General features: G+C 31.2%; 3 protein-coding genes across 4 annotated transcripts; 2 read left to right on the forward strand and 1 right to left on the reverse strand.

Annotated features, from left to right (window-relative positions):
* Window positions 1–861: 861 nt before the first annotated feature.
* On the reverse strand, window positions 862–9,195 carry LOC113394929 (E3 ubiquitin-protein ligase SMURF2). Its single transcript, XM_026632401.2, has 12 exons — window positions 9,009–9,195; window positions 8,872–8,910; window positions 7,525–7,666; window positions 6,781–6,881; window positions 6,396–6,645; window positions 5,021–5,233; window positions 4,775–4,875; window positions 4,460–4,692; window positions 3,933–4,127; window positions 3,378–3,617; window positions 3,062–3,249; window positions 862–2,766 (listed from the first exon to the last, which is right to left on the reverse strand). Exons 1-12 carry the CDS (start codon window positions 9,061–9,063, stop codon window positions 2,118–2,120), a joined length of 2,406 nt encoding a protein of 801 aa, XP_026488186.1. The 5' UTR covers window positions 9,064–9,195; the 3' UTR covers window positions 862–2,117.
* Window positions 9,196–9,781: 586 nt separating this feature from the next.
* Window positions 9,782–11,429, forward strand: LOC113394932 (probable isoaspartyl peptidase/L-asparaginase GA20639). The gene is made up of 6 exons (XM_026632404.2): window positions 9,782–10,046; window positions 10,136–10,332; window positions 10,426–10,539; window positions 10,658–10,826; window positions 10,968–11,069; window positions 11,212–11,429. Exons 1-6 carry the CDS (start codon window positions 9,860–9,862, stop codon window positions 11,382–11,384), a joined length of 942 nt encoding a protein of 313 aa, XP_026488189.2. The 5' UTR covers window positions 9,782–9,859; the 3' UTR covers window positions 11,385–11,429.
* Window positions 11,430–12,100: 671 nt separating this feature from the next.
* Window positions 12,101–15,735, forward strand: LOC113394930 (CDP-diacylglycerol--glycerol-3-phosphate 3-phosphatidyltransferase, mitochondrial). 2 transcript variants are annotated; one of them, XM_026632403.2, is made up of 7 exons: window positions 12,101–12,846; window positions 12,974–13,129; window positions 13,238–13,446; window positions 13,725–13,795; window positions 13,901–13,996; window positions 14,773–14,899; window positions 15,301–15,735. In XM_026632403.2, exons 1-7 carry the CDS (start codon window positions 12,270–12,272, stop codon window positions 15,424–15,426), a joined length of 1,362 nt encoding a protein of 453 aa, XP_026488188.2. In that variant the 5' UTR covers window positions 12,101–12,269; the 3' UTR covers window positions 15,427–15,735. The 2 variants fall into 2 exon arrangements, with proteins under 2 accessions (XP_026488188.2, XP_026488187.2); XM_026632402.2 differs by having other exon boundaries at window positions 13,229–13,446; window positions 15,301–15,733.
* Window positions 15,736–16,272: the final 537 nt, after the last annotated feature.

The raw sequence follows: 16,272 nt of genomic DNA on the forward strand, positions 1-16,272 counted from the left end.
TATACACTGGGGAAAACTAAAGCGTTTTATTACGCTAAAGGTCTTGAAAATAGAATTTATGGGAATATAATAATGATAGTGTGCTTTAATTTGAAACATAACGAATTAAACTCTGGCCCTTATTAATATTCTAGATAATCTTGTGAATTCAGTTTATTTTCATGCTCTAATATTTTATTTAACTCATGACATAGTTAATAAGGATGTCTATCACGAATTTTGAATATTGTATATTTTATACAATACGTAGGTGGACGGTACCTGATGTAAGTGCGATCACCACCGCCTATAGATTGCTGACTAATTGGTGTTTTTATAAATATTAGCCATTCCTGACATCGTCATAGCGCATACAAATAGAATTAATTTATGATCTACCTTCGTTTTGGTCGGTCTAGATAGTGTGATCCCGTCTAGATACTAAGTTTTTGAATTTTTCTTTAAGAAATTCTTGCAGTATTTTATTATATTACGTCTTTTGTCTTGAGCTTAAACCTTTTTTTGATTGTGTCTCATTAGTGCACATGGTATTTGTTTGTTTGTTTATATAGTATTTCATACGTGTTGGGCTATTCTTGTGTAAGAATGGCTGACGAAATCATTACATTTAAAGTTATTTTTTAATTATCATTCTACAATATTAAATACTGACCAACGAATCGGATAATTATTTGTTAGCCATTATCTATTTAATTACGTAGTAAGAATATTTTTGAGTAATAACATCAGATTATCGAAATTAAACGTATGCGTATTACTTAGACTGAGAATAGAAATCGTTTGATACACAATATATTATACCTACTCATCATTGCGTATTGTAATGTATATAGGTTTAGGTGTAAGAAAATACATGGGTAATATTGTGCAAAAATATCATAGTTTATTTTGATGCAAGTTTGTTACCATTAAATCATTTTACATAATATCTAACAGTCATACTTTTCTAAAGCTAAGTCTATGTTGTTATTTAATAGGTAAAGGCACTCATTCTTGTTATAAATATTGAATATAAACTCATGTCACCACATTAAAATATTTTTTTACAATGATACATTTATGACTATACTTATGTAAAATTGTTGAATAAATGTAAAGTAAATTAAATAATTATCTAAACAGAATAATTAATTTGTTAATTGTAAAAGTATATACATATTATATTTATAATTCCTGTTTTCAAATAATAAGGCACCTTACTAGCAATTACCTCAAATCCAATAACTTAGTATTAAAATGAATTTAATACCTTGTAACAGAACACATCACTTGTGCTTTGTACTACAACAACCAGTGACAAACAATAACACGGTTATATTATCTTAAACACGATCACCGATTTAAACATTATGATCATTACGAAAAATGTTCTATCTACTATGTATAAGTTAGTTGTTTGAAGTCAATTAGGCCAATGGTATCATTACTACAAATTTTTAACATTGATTATGATTAAGTTACTAAAATCATGTACAAGCAGACAATATTTGTAATAATTTTTTGTTGACAATTGTTTCAATTATATAGTTGTTTTTTTAACGAATATATAGAAATGAGAATTTCGATATTTTTTTATATAATTACACAATAAAGCGTTTCTTATAACTAAGAATTGAAAGTATACTTTTATTTGAGCATTGCACATTATAAGTATTAGCAAGACTTAAACAGTGCTTGAAACATTCTTCAAATGCAAAAAATGGTAATGTTTTTTTTCCAGTACAAATGATTTTAAAACTCAACCAGATAATAAATAACTTCGAAAAGTACATCTTTAATAATAAGTTAAAAATAATGGAAGTACTTCTTAACTGTAAGGTGTATATTATATTATACTACGGGTAATATATTTCTTTAACAAAGCTATAATTGATTTATTAGTGTAAACTCTTGTATACAGTATATTATTATCAGACTTTTCGTCTATTTTATGCAAATTTCTTTTTTAATTTTGTCATGTCAAAATACAATCAATCCTGTTACTTCAGTCTCATAAATTGCTTATTCTTTTTCGTTTACGTCTTTCGTCTTAATAAAATGATACAGCCGTATCAATACAGCATGCAGCTATGTACAAATATAGAACACAAATATCAGAGCCAAATAAGTGTATAATATCATTCAACGGCAAATCCAGCAGTTTCTAGAACAGCTTGTTTTAGTTTGTCGTGCAATTTCTCTTTAGTTGGATATGGTGGAAGATCGAGACGATTAAAACAAGTGTGAGCTTTTGGCAGCGAATCCGGTGAGGCATCAGCTACCAAATGAAGGGTAAATAATCTCGGAGCAGCTGCTCCCGTGGAACCTTGCAAAGCACGGAATCCTGCGAGTGGAACTCTTCTCGAACCAGTCACGAATTGCAAAAGCCTAGCCCGCATTTCAGCGTCAAATTCTTCCACTATTTCCCAGAACCAACCAACGATTGGCGCATCTGGGTTAACATGCTTTAAACGAGTATGACGACGCCAGTCCGCCGGGTCGAGGTCGGCTCTACCGGCGAGCAAGGGCTGCAGGTCTCGTGGAGACAGCGGTCGAAGGAGCTGAGGTGGAATGATATCTGCGAGTCCACGCTGTAAGGCCAGCCATTGACGTTCAGCACCTCGTGTGAATCTATGAGCGACATATAGTCTTACGTAGTCTCGTTTATTGGCATCCGATACAGGTTCGTTGGTACCACCCGGCCTTAATTCAACGCTTCGTACTGCTCCGAATGACGAACACTCGACAGAAAAGGTTGTATCGATGACTCCAGCTATACTATTTTCCCTAAAATTGAAAAACTATATTTTAACTATGTTCCTATGAAAATTTTCGTATATATTACAGATTAATTCTGGGGTACTCAACAGTGCTGTAGTAAAAAGAAAATAAAATTTATATTTAATATATATATCAATCATCCTTTTTTTATTTGGAAGTCGTATTAATCTATGGTTGCGAAAAACATAGCGTTTATTTCCATAGTGATCAATACCACTTTGTTCAAATATTAATATTGTATTTATTAATGTACTAACGCATAAATCTTCCAGCAATCATCCAAAACAAATTATATACTCACAACATCCAAGACAATGATCGATGTAGTTCAGGATCCACATCACGTATATCTCGTAATGTAATTGGTCTGCCCAGCAACTGTTTGTAGAAAGGAGCTGTGAAGGCTGCGTCTAGTTGATGTCCGTGAAACAACGCTACTCCCAATATACGACCCGCAAAGTGGAAGTATGATAAATGCTCAGGGTTTACCTGAAGACAAATTGTTTTTTTTTTATTTTATGTTGATTTTATGAATATCATTGCACATATACATCATTTTTATGCAACATTAATTAAAAATTTTACAATTATAATATTCGTATCTTATAATAACTTACCCCTGAATCAGCATTGATTTGTAATGCGTATCTGTCGTCCCCGGAATTTGCATATTGAAAAAGTCCATAATGAGGATTAAACAATTCCCTTCCTAATAAATGTAACCATTCTCGGGCAACACCCCCATAGTCTAACCCTTCTTCACCGCGAAACTTCACTAGCAGTCGTTTTCGCAACTCTTTGCCTCGTAACTTCATCACGAGTCGGTACGATTCTTCTAGTACTTCGTTACGTGATACCTAAAAAATCGTAGGTTATTAAAATTTTCGCCTCAATATAGCTTTGAATTTAACATACTTTTTTTATTTAGTAACTTTAGTTTTAAACGTAAATAAAAAATGAAAATTACAATCTAACTCATATTATAAGGGCGAAAGCGAGTTGATTTGTTAATGTTTGACCTCTTAACTACTCAACCGATTATCATGAAATTTCGAATAAGTGCTATGAGGGGTACAAAAATTAACATGCTGTGTCTAGACAATCCCTTTCCATAAACGCAGGCGAAATCGCGGGCAGTATATTTATTATTGTAGTATAGCATTAAATAGTACTTCAATTCGACAATGTCCAGTTTGTGGCTGCAGAGCCTGCAATTCGGCACGCAGGACCCGAGCCTTGGCTGCTAAGTCGCGTTTATATTTCGGTAAAGCGTCAGAGTCAGGTGGTTCGCTACTGGCAGGAGTAGGCGTCGGGGCAGCTGGCGGCGGGCTGGAAGTTGCTGGGGGGGCTGTTTCTGTAGGTGGGGTCTGCATAAGAGAATAATGAATTAGGTTGAGTTGGTTATAAGATGCCACGATTTTTTATACTTACAAAATTACATCAAATCTTTGAAATTATGGTTTCCACTAAACACTAACACTTGTAACAATTCCTTTTAAAAATATTAATTAATATCAATATAAAAGAAGTAAAAAAACACAACAAAAACAATTTTAAATTTACGGTTATTTATATATTTATGTGTTCATGTCATTTAAGGAGTAACCATTGAATTACTTTGTAACATTGACATTTTAATTAAATTTCAAATCGTATTTGAACCATAAACACGAAGTATAATGAGTTGAATTAGTCTTACGAGGCGCGCTGAGAGCGCGAGGCGGGGGTCGGTGAACTGCGTGGTGCGGTTGTTGTGGTCCACGAAGTAGGGCCGGCCGGACGGCGCGTGGCGCATCTCCCAGCCGGGCGGCAGCGGGCCGGCCGCGGCCGAGTGGTGGCGCAGGTGCTGCGGCACGCGCGGGTCGTGCCACGTCGACGCGCCCGTCACGCTGTTGTAGAAGTACACTTGACCCTGCGCCGTCGTTCGCATCTCTGGAAGCGAATGGAAACCATGAAAACTTTATCTTTGGTAAAATAATTTCACGATTAGATGAAGATCGACAAATTTACTTACCATATCCAGGTGGTAGATCTGTGGCTGCTATGGGCGTTACGGGAGTCGCCGTTGTTGGAGGCTGTCGACTTCGAACTGCTGTCTGTGGTTGAGGTTCTGGTCTGAAATTTAAGATAATCGATGACTACCTGCATTTCCAAATACTTATCATGCTCGGCGATAAAGGAAATCATCACACTTAATATAAAAAGAGTAGAGTATATAATATGTTTTATTTGTTGTTTAGATCGAATCAATTAATTTTACCTCAATGATATGGAAGCTGCATGGCTGACATCATTTTCTGATATGGGTGAGGATGGAGAAGCAGGTGACAGTGGAGTGGTGGGTGTGACAGGACTTGTAGGTGCTGGTGAAGGAGATGAAGGTGGTGTAGAAGTTGGTAGAGGTGATGCAGGATTTTGTTCAGCAGGACGATCCCATTGTGTACGACGCAACGCGTGATTTACATAGTACGGCCTGAAAAATAGAATAATAAAATAAAAGAAAACTACTTATAAAACAAAATTAGACCAACGGACTCATGAACTGCATCAAAGTACAGGACTACTTTCGAATAAATATTTTTGATAAGTATACACTATATACTATAATAACTATTATATAATTATTAATTATTATATAATTATTATGCTTATGTTTAATTCATATTTTCAATAATTACATTGTGTAATATGATAATGCATGGTGAGACTACCTGTAAGTAGTAAAACTTTTGCCTTGATAATTTTGTAATGTAATTTTTTATTTTTTATTTTGGATGTGATATTGTATCTACTGTTGGTTGTTCTAATGAAAATAAAAATAAAATATACACAAGTAGCATGCATAAGTATTCACAACTTTTTAGATTAAACTAAATGAAAATGTTTAGATAGTCCATTAATAAAAAAATTGAAAATAGAACTGCAGTAAAAGATAGAATTATAGCCGGGAAAATAAAATTTATTTGTAGTCTCAAATTCGTGTGTTATTTGAGTAAAGTTTGAAATTATATTTTTTTTGTTTTCATTTTCGATTTAAATTGATATTACCAATAGTATTTAGTATTAGTATTAAAAACTCAACAAAAGTTCCGTAACCATAAATATGGATACATTAGAACCTCGATTATACTTCGTCCGAACCAGCCGCTCGAATTGTAGGATAGGTTGCCGCAGGCTTGGAGCAACGAACGATTGCTAGACTTTTAAAATAAAACCAATCTATGGTTTCTAGAGTATACCGAAGATTTGTAGAAACAAGTTCTAACAAAAGGAGACCCGGTACTGGCAGAACTCGAGCAACTGATTAATAGGCGAAAATTTTACTGTAATGCAAGATAATGCGCGACAGGGGGTCGCGCATTATCTTGCATGCCGCTGCACAATTTGACAATATTGCGAAGAGGAGGATAAACATTGATGCAGTTTATGAATCCATCAATCAGTGTATAAATAAAATAAACTTCATAATAATCTTAACCAAATTAATACACTCCTTGCTCATGCTGTTTACAATATGTATTTGCTAAATGATTAGGAATCATCATTTTATTGAAGATGTAACTTTAATAAAATGATGATTCATTTTTAAAAAAATGACTGACCGAGAAACATATTTATTTAAATAATAAATTTACCTGCCACTTGATGTAAATCTTTCTTCCCAATGTGGAGGCAGTGGTAAATTTGAACTGCTAGAATTAACTGGTGGGTCTCTGGGTGCACGTACATCGCCAGCTGGGCCTACCACAGCTAGTGGTGACCCTTCCCCAGCGGCGGATGCAGGTTCTCCTCTCGCACCATCACGAGATAGCAAAGATACAATAACTTGACCTCGTACTCCACATGTCTCTCCCGAATTGTCTTCGCACAGTTCAAGACATTGATCTGAATAAAGTGATGATTAATGAGTTGGAGGAATAAGTGTAATTACTTAATTTAATTGTTAAAATCTATTTTCGAGTTCCATGTTGATGTGATCCAAAACTTAAAAATCATTATTAAGTAAAAGTTATTACTTACATCCTGTGTCTTTTAATTTATGTACTGTAGAGGGCAGAATACGAACACAACCAAGAAAACCAGAACCCTGTCGTTTGTGAATTTTACGCTCATTCCATACACTGAAAAAATGTATATTTGTCATTTATAGAGATCAATTTCTTAACATATACACTCAAAATATAAATATTTTCCCAACTGATATTCTTTGATAGTGGCCAACCATAATGACTCGCAAAAATAGTATGGTGCACAGTCATATGACTCAAAGTCCAATGAGGGTAAACACTATTTGTGTCACGGAATATAGCATTGACAACTTCCTGATGTTGATGTCGTCCTGGCCGATTTCGGCGGCCACTCTCAAGGAAGATCAGCTAAATATGCAGGACAATGTTATTATAGTGCACTGGTGTTTTCGCAAACCCAAGTACACTTTCATAATCTTATGAGACAGTATATTCAACATGATCAGAAGGAGTTCAGAGACTGGACCAACAGCTTTACGTGTTTTCCGAGGCATGGGAGTGTACACACTTACAACATCCAGACTCCGGGCTGTTACTAAAAAAAATCCATAGAAAAACCCAACAACTTTATTGGGCCTAAAATTGGGGTTTGAACCCAGGAACTCAGGATCTGCAGCCTTATAAATGTCACTAGACCAACTATTGATAATGTTTGTCTCGAATCTGGATTTGATATAGGGTCTCTTCTATAAGTTAGACACTTGTGAAATGTAAATTAACAAGATTATATATTTACCTTATAGTAATTCCATCACCTTTAGTTAGATATAAGTCATAATGTGTATTCCATTTTGGATCCAATGTAGCTTTAACAGCATTTGTAGAGTAAACTTGACCACTGCCATCTACTGATATTTTTGCGAATGGATCAGGCAATCCTGTAAAAATAAGATAATGAGTTAAAAAAGTAGAAAAATTGTAATACAATTGATATTATTATTTATGAACAACATGGAGAATGGGAGGTCGACAGGTGTTATGTATAAAATCCTTATGTCCTTTCTTAGGGTTCATGTGTGCTCATACCAAATTAGAAATAGACAAAGATTCAGCTGAGTTACTGCCATATTTATATTACTAGTATCTATAGTATGGATTAGACAGCTACTGTTAATATTAATCAAGGTAATGCATAAAAATTCTACTTTAGAATTAATCTATTTCTGAGGTGCAAGAATTAGTTCCGAACATGACAAAACAAAACTAAAACTGAACTGAACTGTTATTGAAAGAAATACTAGATGATTACAAAAAAAGAAAAATGAATATATTTCATTACATTAAACATAAAAATGTGATAAAATATGTAGTTATTTTTTATTTATCTCTGCTCATGTGGGATTGCTGTTCCATCGGGTTATGAGATTTAGGGAATAATGCACTCGGCACTTGTGTGTTTGTGAACAGATAAAGTTATCCATTGTTTTGATCAAATATAAAACTTTTTTTTAGAATGTAATATTTTCTATAAGTTGACAATTACGGTCAAACTAACTATTTATGTTTTCATGTATGTAAATATTTATAATTATTGATAAATATTGCAAGTATGAACATATTGTTTATTATAATGTTTTTTTGGGTTGCATAATAATATAATTATAAACAACATAACAATGTGTCATTTCATTTGATTATATAAATTATGTGTTTGTGATAATTATGTGCAGAAAATTTTCTAAGTCAATCCTTTAATTACCAATTAGTTAATAACTGTCGCAATCACATATGATCTTTATTTTTAATCGATTATTAACTAATTTCAATTGAAAATCTTATAATGATTAGATTTTCTTCATTGTTATTCCATAATTACAGTTATTTGCATGTAAAATATGTTATTGTATGTTTATACCACAACAAAGCTTATATATAATCACATATTATTTATATTTATTATAGATATTTGTAATACATAGAGTAAATATAATTTAATAGAGACATATTAACAATGAAATCATATTTATATGACTTCCTAATGTTTATGTATCATATGATTGCAATACTTCCTGTGAAATTATTCAATATAAGTAATCAAATTAACTACATAAATATATGTTTATATAAAGAATTAAAAACTTACGAAATAAATCTCTCCGAACCAAATTTCTTGCGCACAGAACTAAAAAGAAAATAATCAAGTTAATTAGGGAGTGACAGTCATTCTAAAATTCACATCAAGTTTTGGAGCAGAAATCAGTGAAAGGATCAATTACTTACTTGTTAGTCGAATTTTTAGAGCTCCATATTTACGATTCGACACCGGAGTAGACATTATTCTTTATATCAACTTATCATAACCGTAACAATTATTTATTTATTATTAAATATCGTATTTAATTTACAAACTTACAAACCACCATTTTTATTCACATCTATTTTTTTAATTGCCAGTTGCCACTTGCCACTAACTAAGTTGCCAGGATTGCTTCTCGTCACATTGCAAATAATGTTGTTATTATTCAATTTATAATTTAATTAATTAATATGGTCATTAGTATTATAATCTCAATGAATACTGCAAAAGATTGAGTAAAAATATTAAACAATCATTTCGATTTGCAATTGAGTAAGAAAGTTAAAAAAACCATAGACTTTATTTAAGAGTAATTTGAAATATCAGATTTATTTTTATCAATGTGTATCTATGATTGTTTACTTATCTCTAAAAACATGAAACAGTTTATAAAACTTCTTATCGCTACTATTTTTATCTATTATAATTGATGAATTATTCATAATTGTGTTTTATCAAATTAACTGTTACGTTGTAGGTTTTCATCACTTTATCTTATCCTTTATATATTACTGCAAAATTTAGCCTAATTTAAATTGTATTGTTGTTATTACATATATATTGTTATGTTGTTAACATCAAACATATATAATAATGATATTATAAACTGAATCGTACATCGTTTTATTGTTATTTGATAAACCATTATTGTTTGTCTGATAACATTTGTGTGATATCATGAGTTTACTTATAAATTTATAATGTAAATTATTCACATGTATATTATTGTCTAACAGACAGTGATACAATATAATAATTCTTTAGAAACCTATAAATGGAGCCTATTATTATTGTCCATGGTGGTGCTGGGGATATTCCGCTAAGTCGTGTTCAAGGGAAATTAAATGGAGTTAAAGCTTCTGCAGCTGTTGGTCAAAAAATATTAGCACAAGGAGGCACTGCCTTAGATGCTGTAGAAGCAGCAGTTGTACTCATGGAAAAAGATGAATATTTCAATGCTGGTTGTTTATTTTTAATAAAATATACGTATGTACATCTAATTATGTATATATTTTCATCTTTTTAGTCTTACCTCTCAACTTCTTTGTAGGCTATGGATCTGTATTAAATTTAAAAGGCCAAGTCGAGATGGAAGCTAGTATTATGTGTGGGAACAATCTTGATGTTGGAGCAGTTACTCTTATTAAAGATTTTCTTCATCCAATAAGTATTGCTCACAAAGTTCTCACAAATTCCCCTCATTCGTTGCTGGGTGGTGAAGGAGCTAAAATGTTTGCCTTGGAAATGGTAATTTATTCTCATAAAAAAGAAACATATTGTATTTCAAGTTTTATTGTATATTTATTGTATTTTATGATATATTGTTTTATTCTGTTTTAGGGATTCTCTACAGTACCTCCTGAATCTTTAATAAGTGAAAATGCAAAAAGTGCTTTAGCTGAATTTTTAAAGCATGGTGAATTTGGTAGAACTGAAATAGGACTAAGAGATGAGGTATTATGAAGTAACTGGTACATATAATACTAAAAACTATATAATAATTATTGCATCAATGTATATAACAAGACAAATTATAATATATATTTCCATATATATAGATTTGATTTTACAGGGTGGTGTTGGTACAGTGGGCGCTGTTGCAATAGATTGTAATGGTCATATAGCTGTGGCTACTAGTACAGGTGGAATGAGTGGAAAAGCTGTTGGTCGTATTGGTGACACCCCCCAAATTGGTAGTGGTACTTATGCTGATGATAATATTGGAGGAGTTTCTACAACAGGTTTGTAATGTATTATATTTTTACTCATTTATTTGTAAACAATGAAAATTTTGATTTAGTAATATAGTATAATTAGTAGTATATTATAATTAAAATAATATTAATAAACATAAAAAATATATTTTTATTTTGATTACACAGGCCATGGGGAATCTATTCTTAAATACTGTTTAGCACACAGTATAATCAAGCTAATGCAAAGTGGAAATGTTGCAAATACAGCAACTAAATTAGCTATCAATGGTGAGTGCTTTTGTGGAAAATCTTCGCTCTTTATTGTGGGGCTAAAGGCTTGGAATTTATTCCACAATTCTGCTTCAATGTGGGTTGATGTTCTTTCGTGAGTACCAAAATTATTTACTTATATTTTCTATTTATCTGGCAGGTATGACTGAACGGCTAAAAAATACAGCAGGTGCAATAACTTTATCTAAGAGTGGTGATGTTGGAATAAATTTTAGCTCAAAGAGAATGGCTTGGGCTTATATTAGATCAAACAAAATATATTTTGGAATAGAAAAAGATGAAATCCTTGAAGAGGATTATGTGTCTATATAAGCATTTCTTTAAATGTCATGTAAAAATAAAGGAATTTTATCCTTTGCACATTGTCAATAATTACTGTTTTGTTATTTTTTACCAAAAAAACTATATAAATTACAAAAGGCTAACTGTTAAAGTGATATTTTTATATTATATTAATAAATTATTTTATAATCATTGCTATTTTTGTCTGATTACAAATCTATCTAAAGACACATCTGTAAGTTCTTGTCAGGGAACACAAATGTCCTCGTTCATAAATATAGATTAACATAATAACTTGTTTTATTGCAAACTTAGAACGCGCAGTGGTAGTGTTTATGTTGTGTGTGTGGTACTATATGCTTAATATCAATATTAAATAAAAATCGTGCTTCACTCAGTTTTAATGATTTCTAGTAACTTTATCATATAAGTTAAATTTTAAGAAAATACAATAAGAGGGTCTTCGAAATAACGATTCTGACATAATTATAAATTATTTTATTTAAAATAAGAAAAAAAAAGTTAATTGAAAACTAAAATAATCACATCATTATTTTTTTTAAGTCTTACGAATGAGCTACATACTTCAATATTATTATAATAAATTAACATTGACCTAATATTTTACAGTAATTTGCGTGTAATTTGTTATATTTTTATCTCATATTGCGACAATTCTTTACATCTTATTGTTTCTTTTTTTTTATTTATTTAACTGTGTTACCATATCACTTTCGGAGATTGACATTGACATTTGACAATCAGGTGTTTTTGACAGCGAATATAAAATTGTAATTCACAATTGATTTTAAATAAAGAAAAATATAAATAATAAATACAGACGTTTACTTTTAAAATTGAAACTGTGATACAAGTATAAAATCAGATTAATCTTTTCATGAATTAGAGTTTAAAATGTCATTTCGATTTAAACCAACAGAATTACAACATTTTAATTGGATGTTTAATCTAGCTCCATGTTTTCCTGTTAATGCCTCAAAAATAAATATTATAAATGATCCCAACAAATTTTATGACACCATATACGAAAGATTTAAAAATGCCAAACGTAGAATTTCTTTAGCCAGTTTATATATTGGCACGGGTGAATTAGAAAAAAAATTGTTAGAGGTTACAGTACATAACGTTAGAAATAAGAAAGATTTAAATTTTCATGTTTTACTTGATTATCAACGAGGCACTCGGGGCAAAGATAACTCACAAACATTATTTCGTCAATTTGTAAATGGTATTTCTGATAGATGCCACTTAGCTTTGTATCAAACACCAAGACTTCATGGAACGTGGTCTAAAGCTCTTCCCTCTCGCTACAACGAGATTGTGGGTCTTCAACATATGAAGCTATATATTGCTGATGATTCTATAATATTGAGCGGAGCAAATTGTTCAAATGACTATTTTCAACAAAGACAGGATCGTTACATAGAAATTGAGGATCAAGATTTAGCAAATTTTTATTGTGAACTAATAGGTATGCTACCAGTAAGTTATTGTATTATTTTTATTGTGTTTGTTTGTAATATACATTATAAGTAAATAAAGGATTGATAATAATAATTATTTGATTAGGTATATAATTATAGTGGTTCCTTTTACAGATGAAGTAGCAAAGCATAGTAAACCAAATCATTCTGATTCTATAACTAGTAATATATCTAAAGAAGTTGTTATAAAACAAGTCAATCAAAATATTACATATCTAATTAATAAATGGAAAGACAGACAAGCTTCTAAATTATCATCCCTCAATGAAAGTAAGTATAGAACAGTGTACTGCTAACTTAATGCTATATTAGTTTTATATTATTTATCTGGTCTTTTGTAATTAATTTTATTATGTTGCTTTCCTTGAGGTATTAAAGACAAAGACACATGGATATTTCCTCTGATACAAATGGGGGAATTCAACATAAATCAAGATGAACAAGCAACTTGTAAAATTTTATCTTCTGCACCAGAAGGATCTCTTTTTCGTTTAGCAACTGGTTATTTTAATTTGACTGAAAAATATGCTGATATTTTACTTGGACAATGTAAAGCGAGTATAAGTCTGTTGATGGCACATCCAAATGTAAGTATTGACACTGAAAATTTTTGTAAAATAAAAATATTAATTTTATTATAATGAATGAAGTATGAGTCAGTTATTTTTCAATCAGTTTAATCAATGAATATTTTATGAAAGTGATAATTTCTGAAAAAATTAGCACAAAACTATACTCAAGATAATAAATACTCAATTTATCAAGGTTTCAAGATATGTTAATTTAAATTTAAAATGGAATAAGTTTAAAGAAAACAATAAATTAATTATACACTTATAACAAGTTTTGCACTATTATGTTTTAGGCTAATGGATTCATGGGAGCTGCAGGACCGGCTGGTGGTATACCTCATGCTTATTCATTAATAGCTAGGAAGTAAGTGAAAATAGTATTATTATTATACTTCAATTCATGACGTAAAATTTGTCTAATTATAATAATAAATGCTTGTAATATTTTATTTTATACTTGTTTTTGTAGATTTTGGCAGCAAGTTGTTAATTATGACCAAATGAACAGAGTACAGATATTGGAATATGAAAGAACAGGATGGACTTTTCATGCAAAGGGTCTATGGTCAGTTTTAAGACTTTTAATCTTTGTTGTGTTAATTTATTGTATTAATAGTATGAAATATATTAAGCTCGGACAAATGGTCCAAGGATAATTGACATTTTTACTATATATACTACAACATAATATAATAATATTATGAAGAAGTATAATTTGTTTGTGTATATTTAGGGGGTTATCTCAGAAACTAATGATCTTATTTTAAATATTTTTACTGGTATAAAGCTACATCATTCCTGAGTGCTACAGGATATAAACTATATTTATACCATATTTTTTTTTTTATTAATCAATTGCACCAGTTGCAAAGGCTCGGCCTACTTACTAAGAAAACAGAATGTGTCAGTAGATATTCTGATATGTGTAGGCAGTGAATCAACATAAAAAAGAAAAGCAGCTTGTTCTATTCAAAAGAGGTGGATATTTCCCAGTAGTAATGCATTTACGGACTGCTATTGTGTAGCTAAGCCAGAATCAAAATATTAAGGGCTTTTCATATACATTTAAGAAGTTTATTGTAAAGTTTTTGGCGTATTTTCACCTTTCAATTATTTTTCCTAAATGTAACTAATTATAATATATTACAACAATTTTCATTTAATGGTTCATAAACTATCCTACATTTCGGATGGCTATAAGGCTTGTGAAAGGTGTGTATGTGAATGATTTTGCAAACATATGTAATATTAAACAACAAACATAATAGTAATATATATGTATAAATATTCATAATAAATAATATTTAATCTAACTTATATATTATAATGGATTTTTTTCAGGTACTATCCCCCAAGTAGCGGTGTGCCGTGGGCGACGGTGGTGGGTTCTGCTAACTTGGGCGAGCGTTCAGTACGGCGAGACCTTGAAGCTCAGGCTGCAATATTTACCTCTTCACTCGATTTACAGGTAAATACTGGCTTTTACGACGATTCAGTAGCATTGCTTCTGACTAATGCCACGTCCATTTGCGTAACGTTACTAGCTCGGGGTCTTCAACTTTCCACTGGTCGTAACGGTGGTAGCCTGTTTTGTTCAGAGTTCTTAACGACGGGGTGGTAAAAGGCTAGGTTCACGCGCTCACTTTAATACAACGAAGAGACGGCAATCCGACAAGACTGAAAAGGTTATAAGCATGACCAACAGCATATTTGTTCTGTCAGCCGTGTGAGAATTTCTTGGCAGAATAGCATTATTGGCCGAATCTACTATCGAATGAGCTGGCTACTAGACCAAGGCAGTTATATAATGTATCATAATTGTATGTAATATTAAATAAAAATATTCTACAGTATAAATAATTCCAACAGGAAAGACTTCACAATGAGTGTTCAAGACTTCATGACTATGCTTCTGAATGTAGCACAGACTTGCAGAAGAGACAAGCGCCGTTATGGGTACGGGCTACTGTAGGATTATTTAGGACATATTTTTAAATGTAATTTTATATTTCAATGGAACTTGTAGTGTACACAGGATACCTTATATATATGTACCTAATTTATGTATTGAAAGTTCCTGTACTTGAGACTTTGTTGGTGTGGATGTTATGCAATCCAGGCTAGATTGACTAAAGACAAGGTTACCTATAGCCAAATATATTTTGAAAGACGTTGAATCTGCTAAGTTCGCCTGCCTTTTTCAATTAGGAAGCAATTAAGGACTTATTCCTAAAAGACATTAATAATAATTATTTATGTTTCTCTGTAATATTTATTATGGAAGAGAACTATACTTATATGACATAAGGAACGCAGGTCAGACATCCTTGCTTCAAAGTTAATTTTATAAAATAAAATTTATTATTTTTGTATAATTTTAAATAAGTAGTTTCTTCCTGAACCTTTGGATTTGTTTACAAAACTCTACTGATCACAAATTGTGATCGGAGTTATGGCTGTACCTTTTTGTTTGTCGGATACTAAAATATAGTATTCAATACAGTTACACTAAGTTATCAGTATAATCAAGAATACATTGTGTTAAATTAATCTAGTCATGTCTCATGCTGTAGAAATACAATAGTAATATTTTAAAAATAATTGTGTTGCTAAAATGTTGATCATTGTGTATACGTTCATATATACCAATTATAATTATGTACCTATATCAAGAGCCAATTAATCTAGTTGTGAAAAAATTATGCTTATCAAAATAATTATATGTATAAAATGAAACATAACAGTGGCACAAAAAGCGGTCTCATCACTGTATGGAATAATTAGCCTTGTAGGTAATCTTGACATTATTTCTAATTTTGCGATTATAAAAAAAATCAAAAT

The sequence above is a fragment of the Vanessa tameamea genome, chromosome 9 (genome assembly GCF_037043105.1).
Source record: "Vanessa tameamea isolate UH-Manoa-2023 chromosome 9, ilVanTame1 primary haplotype, whole genome shotgun sequence".
NCBI lineage: Eukaryota > Metazoa > Arthropoda > Insecta > Lepidoptera > Nymphalidae > Vanessa > Vanessa tameamea.

What these genes read in the sequence shown, in the direction of transcription:
- LOC113394929 (XM_026632401.2), bottom strand. Translation starts at nt 9,063, where the DNA reads ATGTCTACTCCGGTGTCGAATCGTAAATATGGAGCTCTAAAAATTCGA. An exon ending in AGATTTACATCAAGTGGCAG is followed by an intron (nt 5,234 to 6,395) that starts GTAAATTTATTA and finishes TCTATTTTTCAG; the next exon opens with GCCGTACTATGTAAATCACG. An exon ending in AGATCTACCACCTGGATATG is followed by an intron (nt 4,693 to 4,774) that starts GTAAGTAAATTT and finishes ATTCGCTTCCAG; the next exon opens with AGATGCGAACGACGGCGCAG.
- LOC113394932 (XM_026632404.2), top strand. Translation starts at nt 9,860, where the DNA reads ATGGAGCCTATTATTATTGTCCATGGTGGTGCTGGGGATATTCCGCTA. An exon ending in AGATGAATATTTCAATGCTG is followed by an intron (nt 10,047 to 10,135) that starts GTTGTTTATTTT and finishes ACTTCTTTGTAG; the next exon opens with GCTATGGATCTGTATTAAAT. An exon ending in AAATGTTTGCCTTGGAAATG is followed by an intron (nt 10,333 to 10,425) that starts GTAATTTATTCT and finishes ATTCTGTTTTAG; the next exon opens with GGATTCTCTACAGTACCTCC.
- LOC113394930 (XM_026632402.2), top strand. Translation starts at nt 12,270, where the DNA reads ATGTCATTTCGATTTAAACCAACAGAATTACAACATTTTAATTGGATG. An exon ending in TATTCATTAATAGCTAGGAA is followed by an intron (nt 13,796 to 13,900) that starts GTAAGTGAAAAT and finishes TTGTTTTTGTAG; the next exon opens with ATTTTGGCAGCAAGTTGTTA. An exon ending in CCTCTTCACTCGATTTACAG is followed by an intron (nt 14,900 to 15,300) that starts GTAAATACTGGC and finishes TAATTCCAACAG; the next exon opens with GAAAGACTTCACAATGAGTG.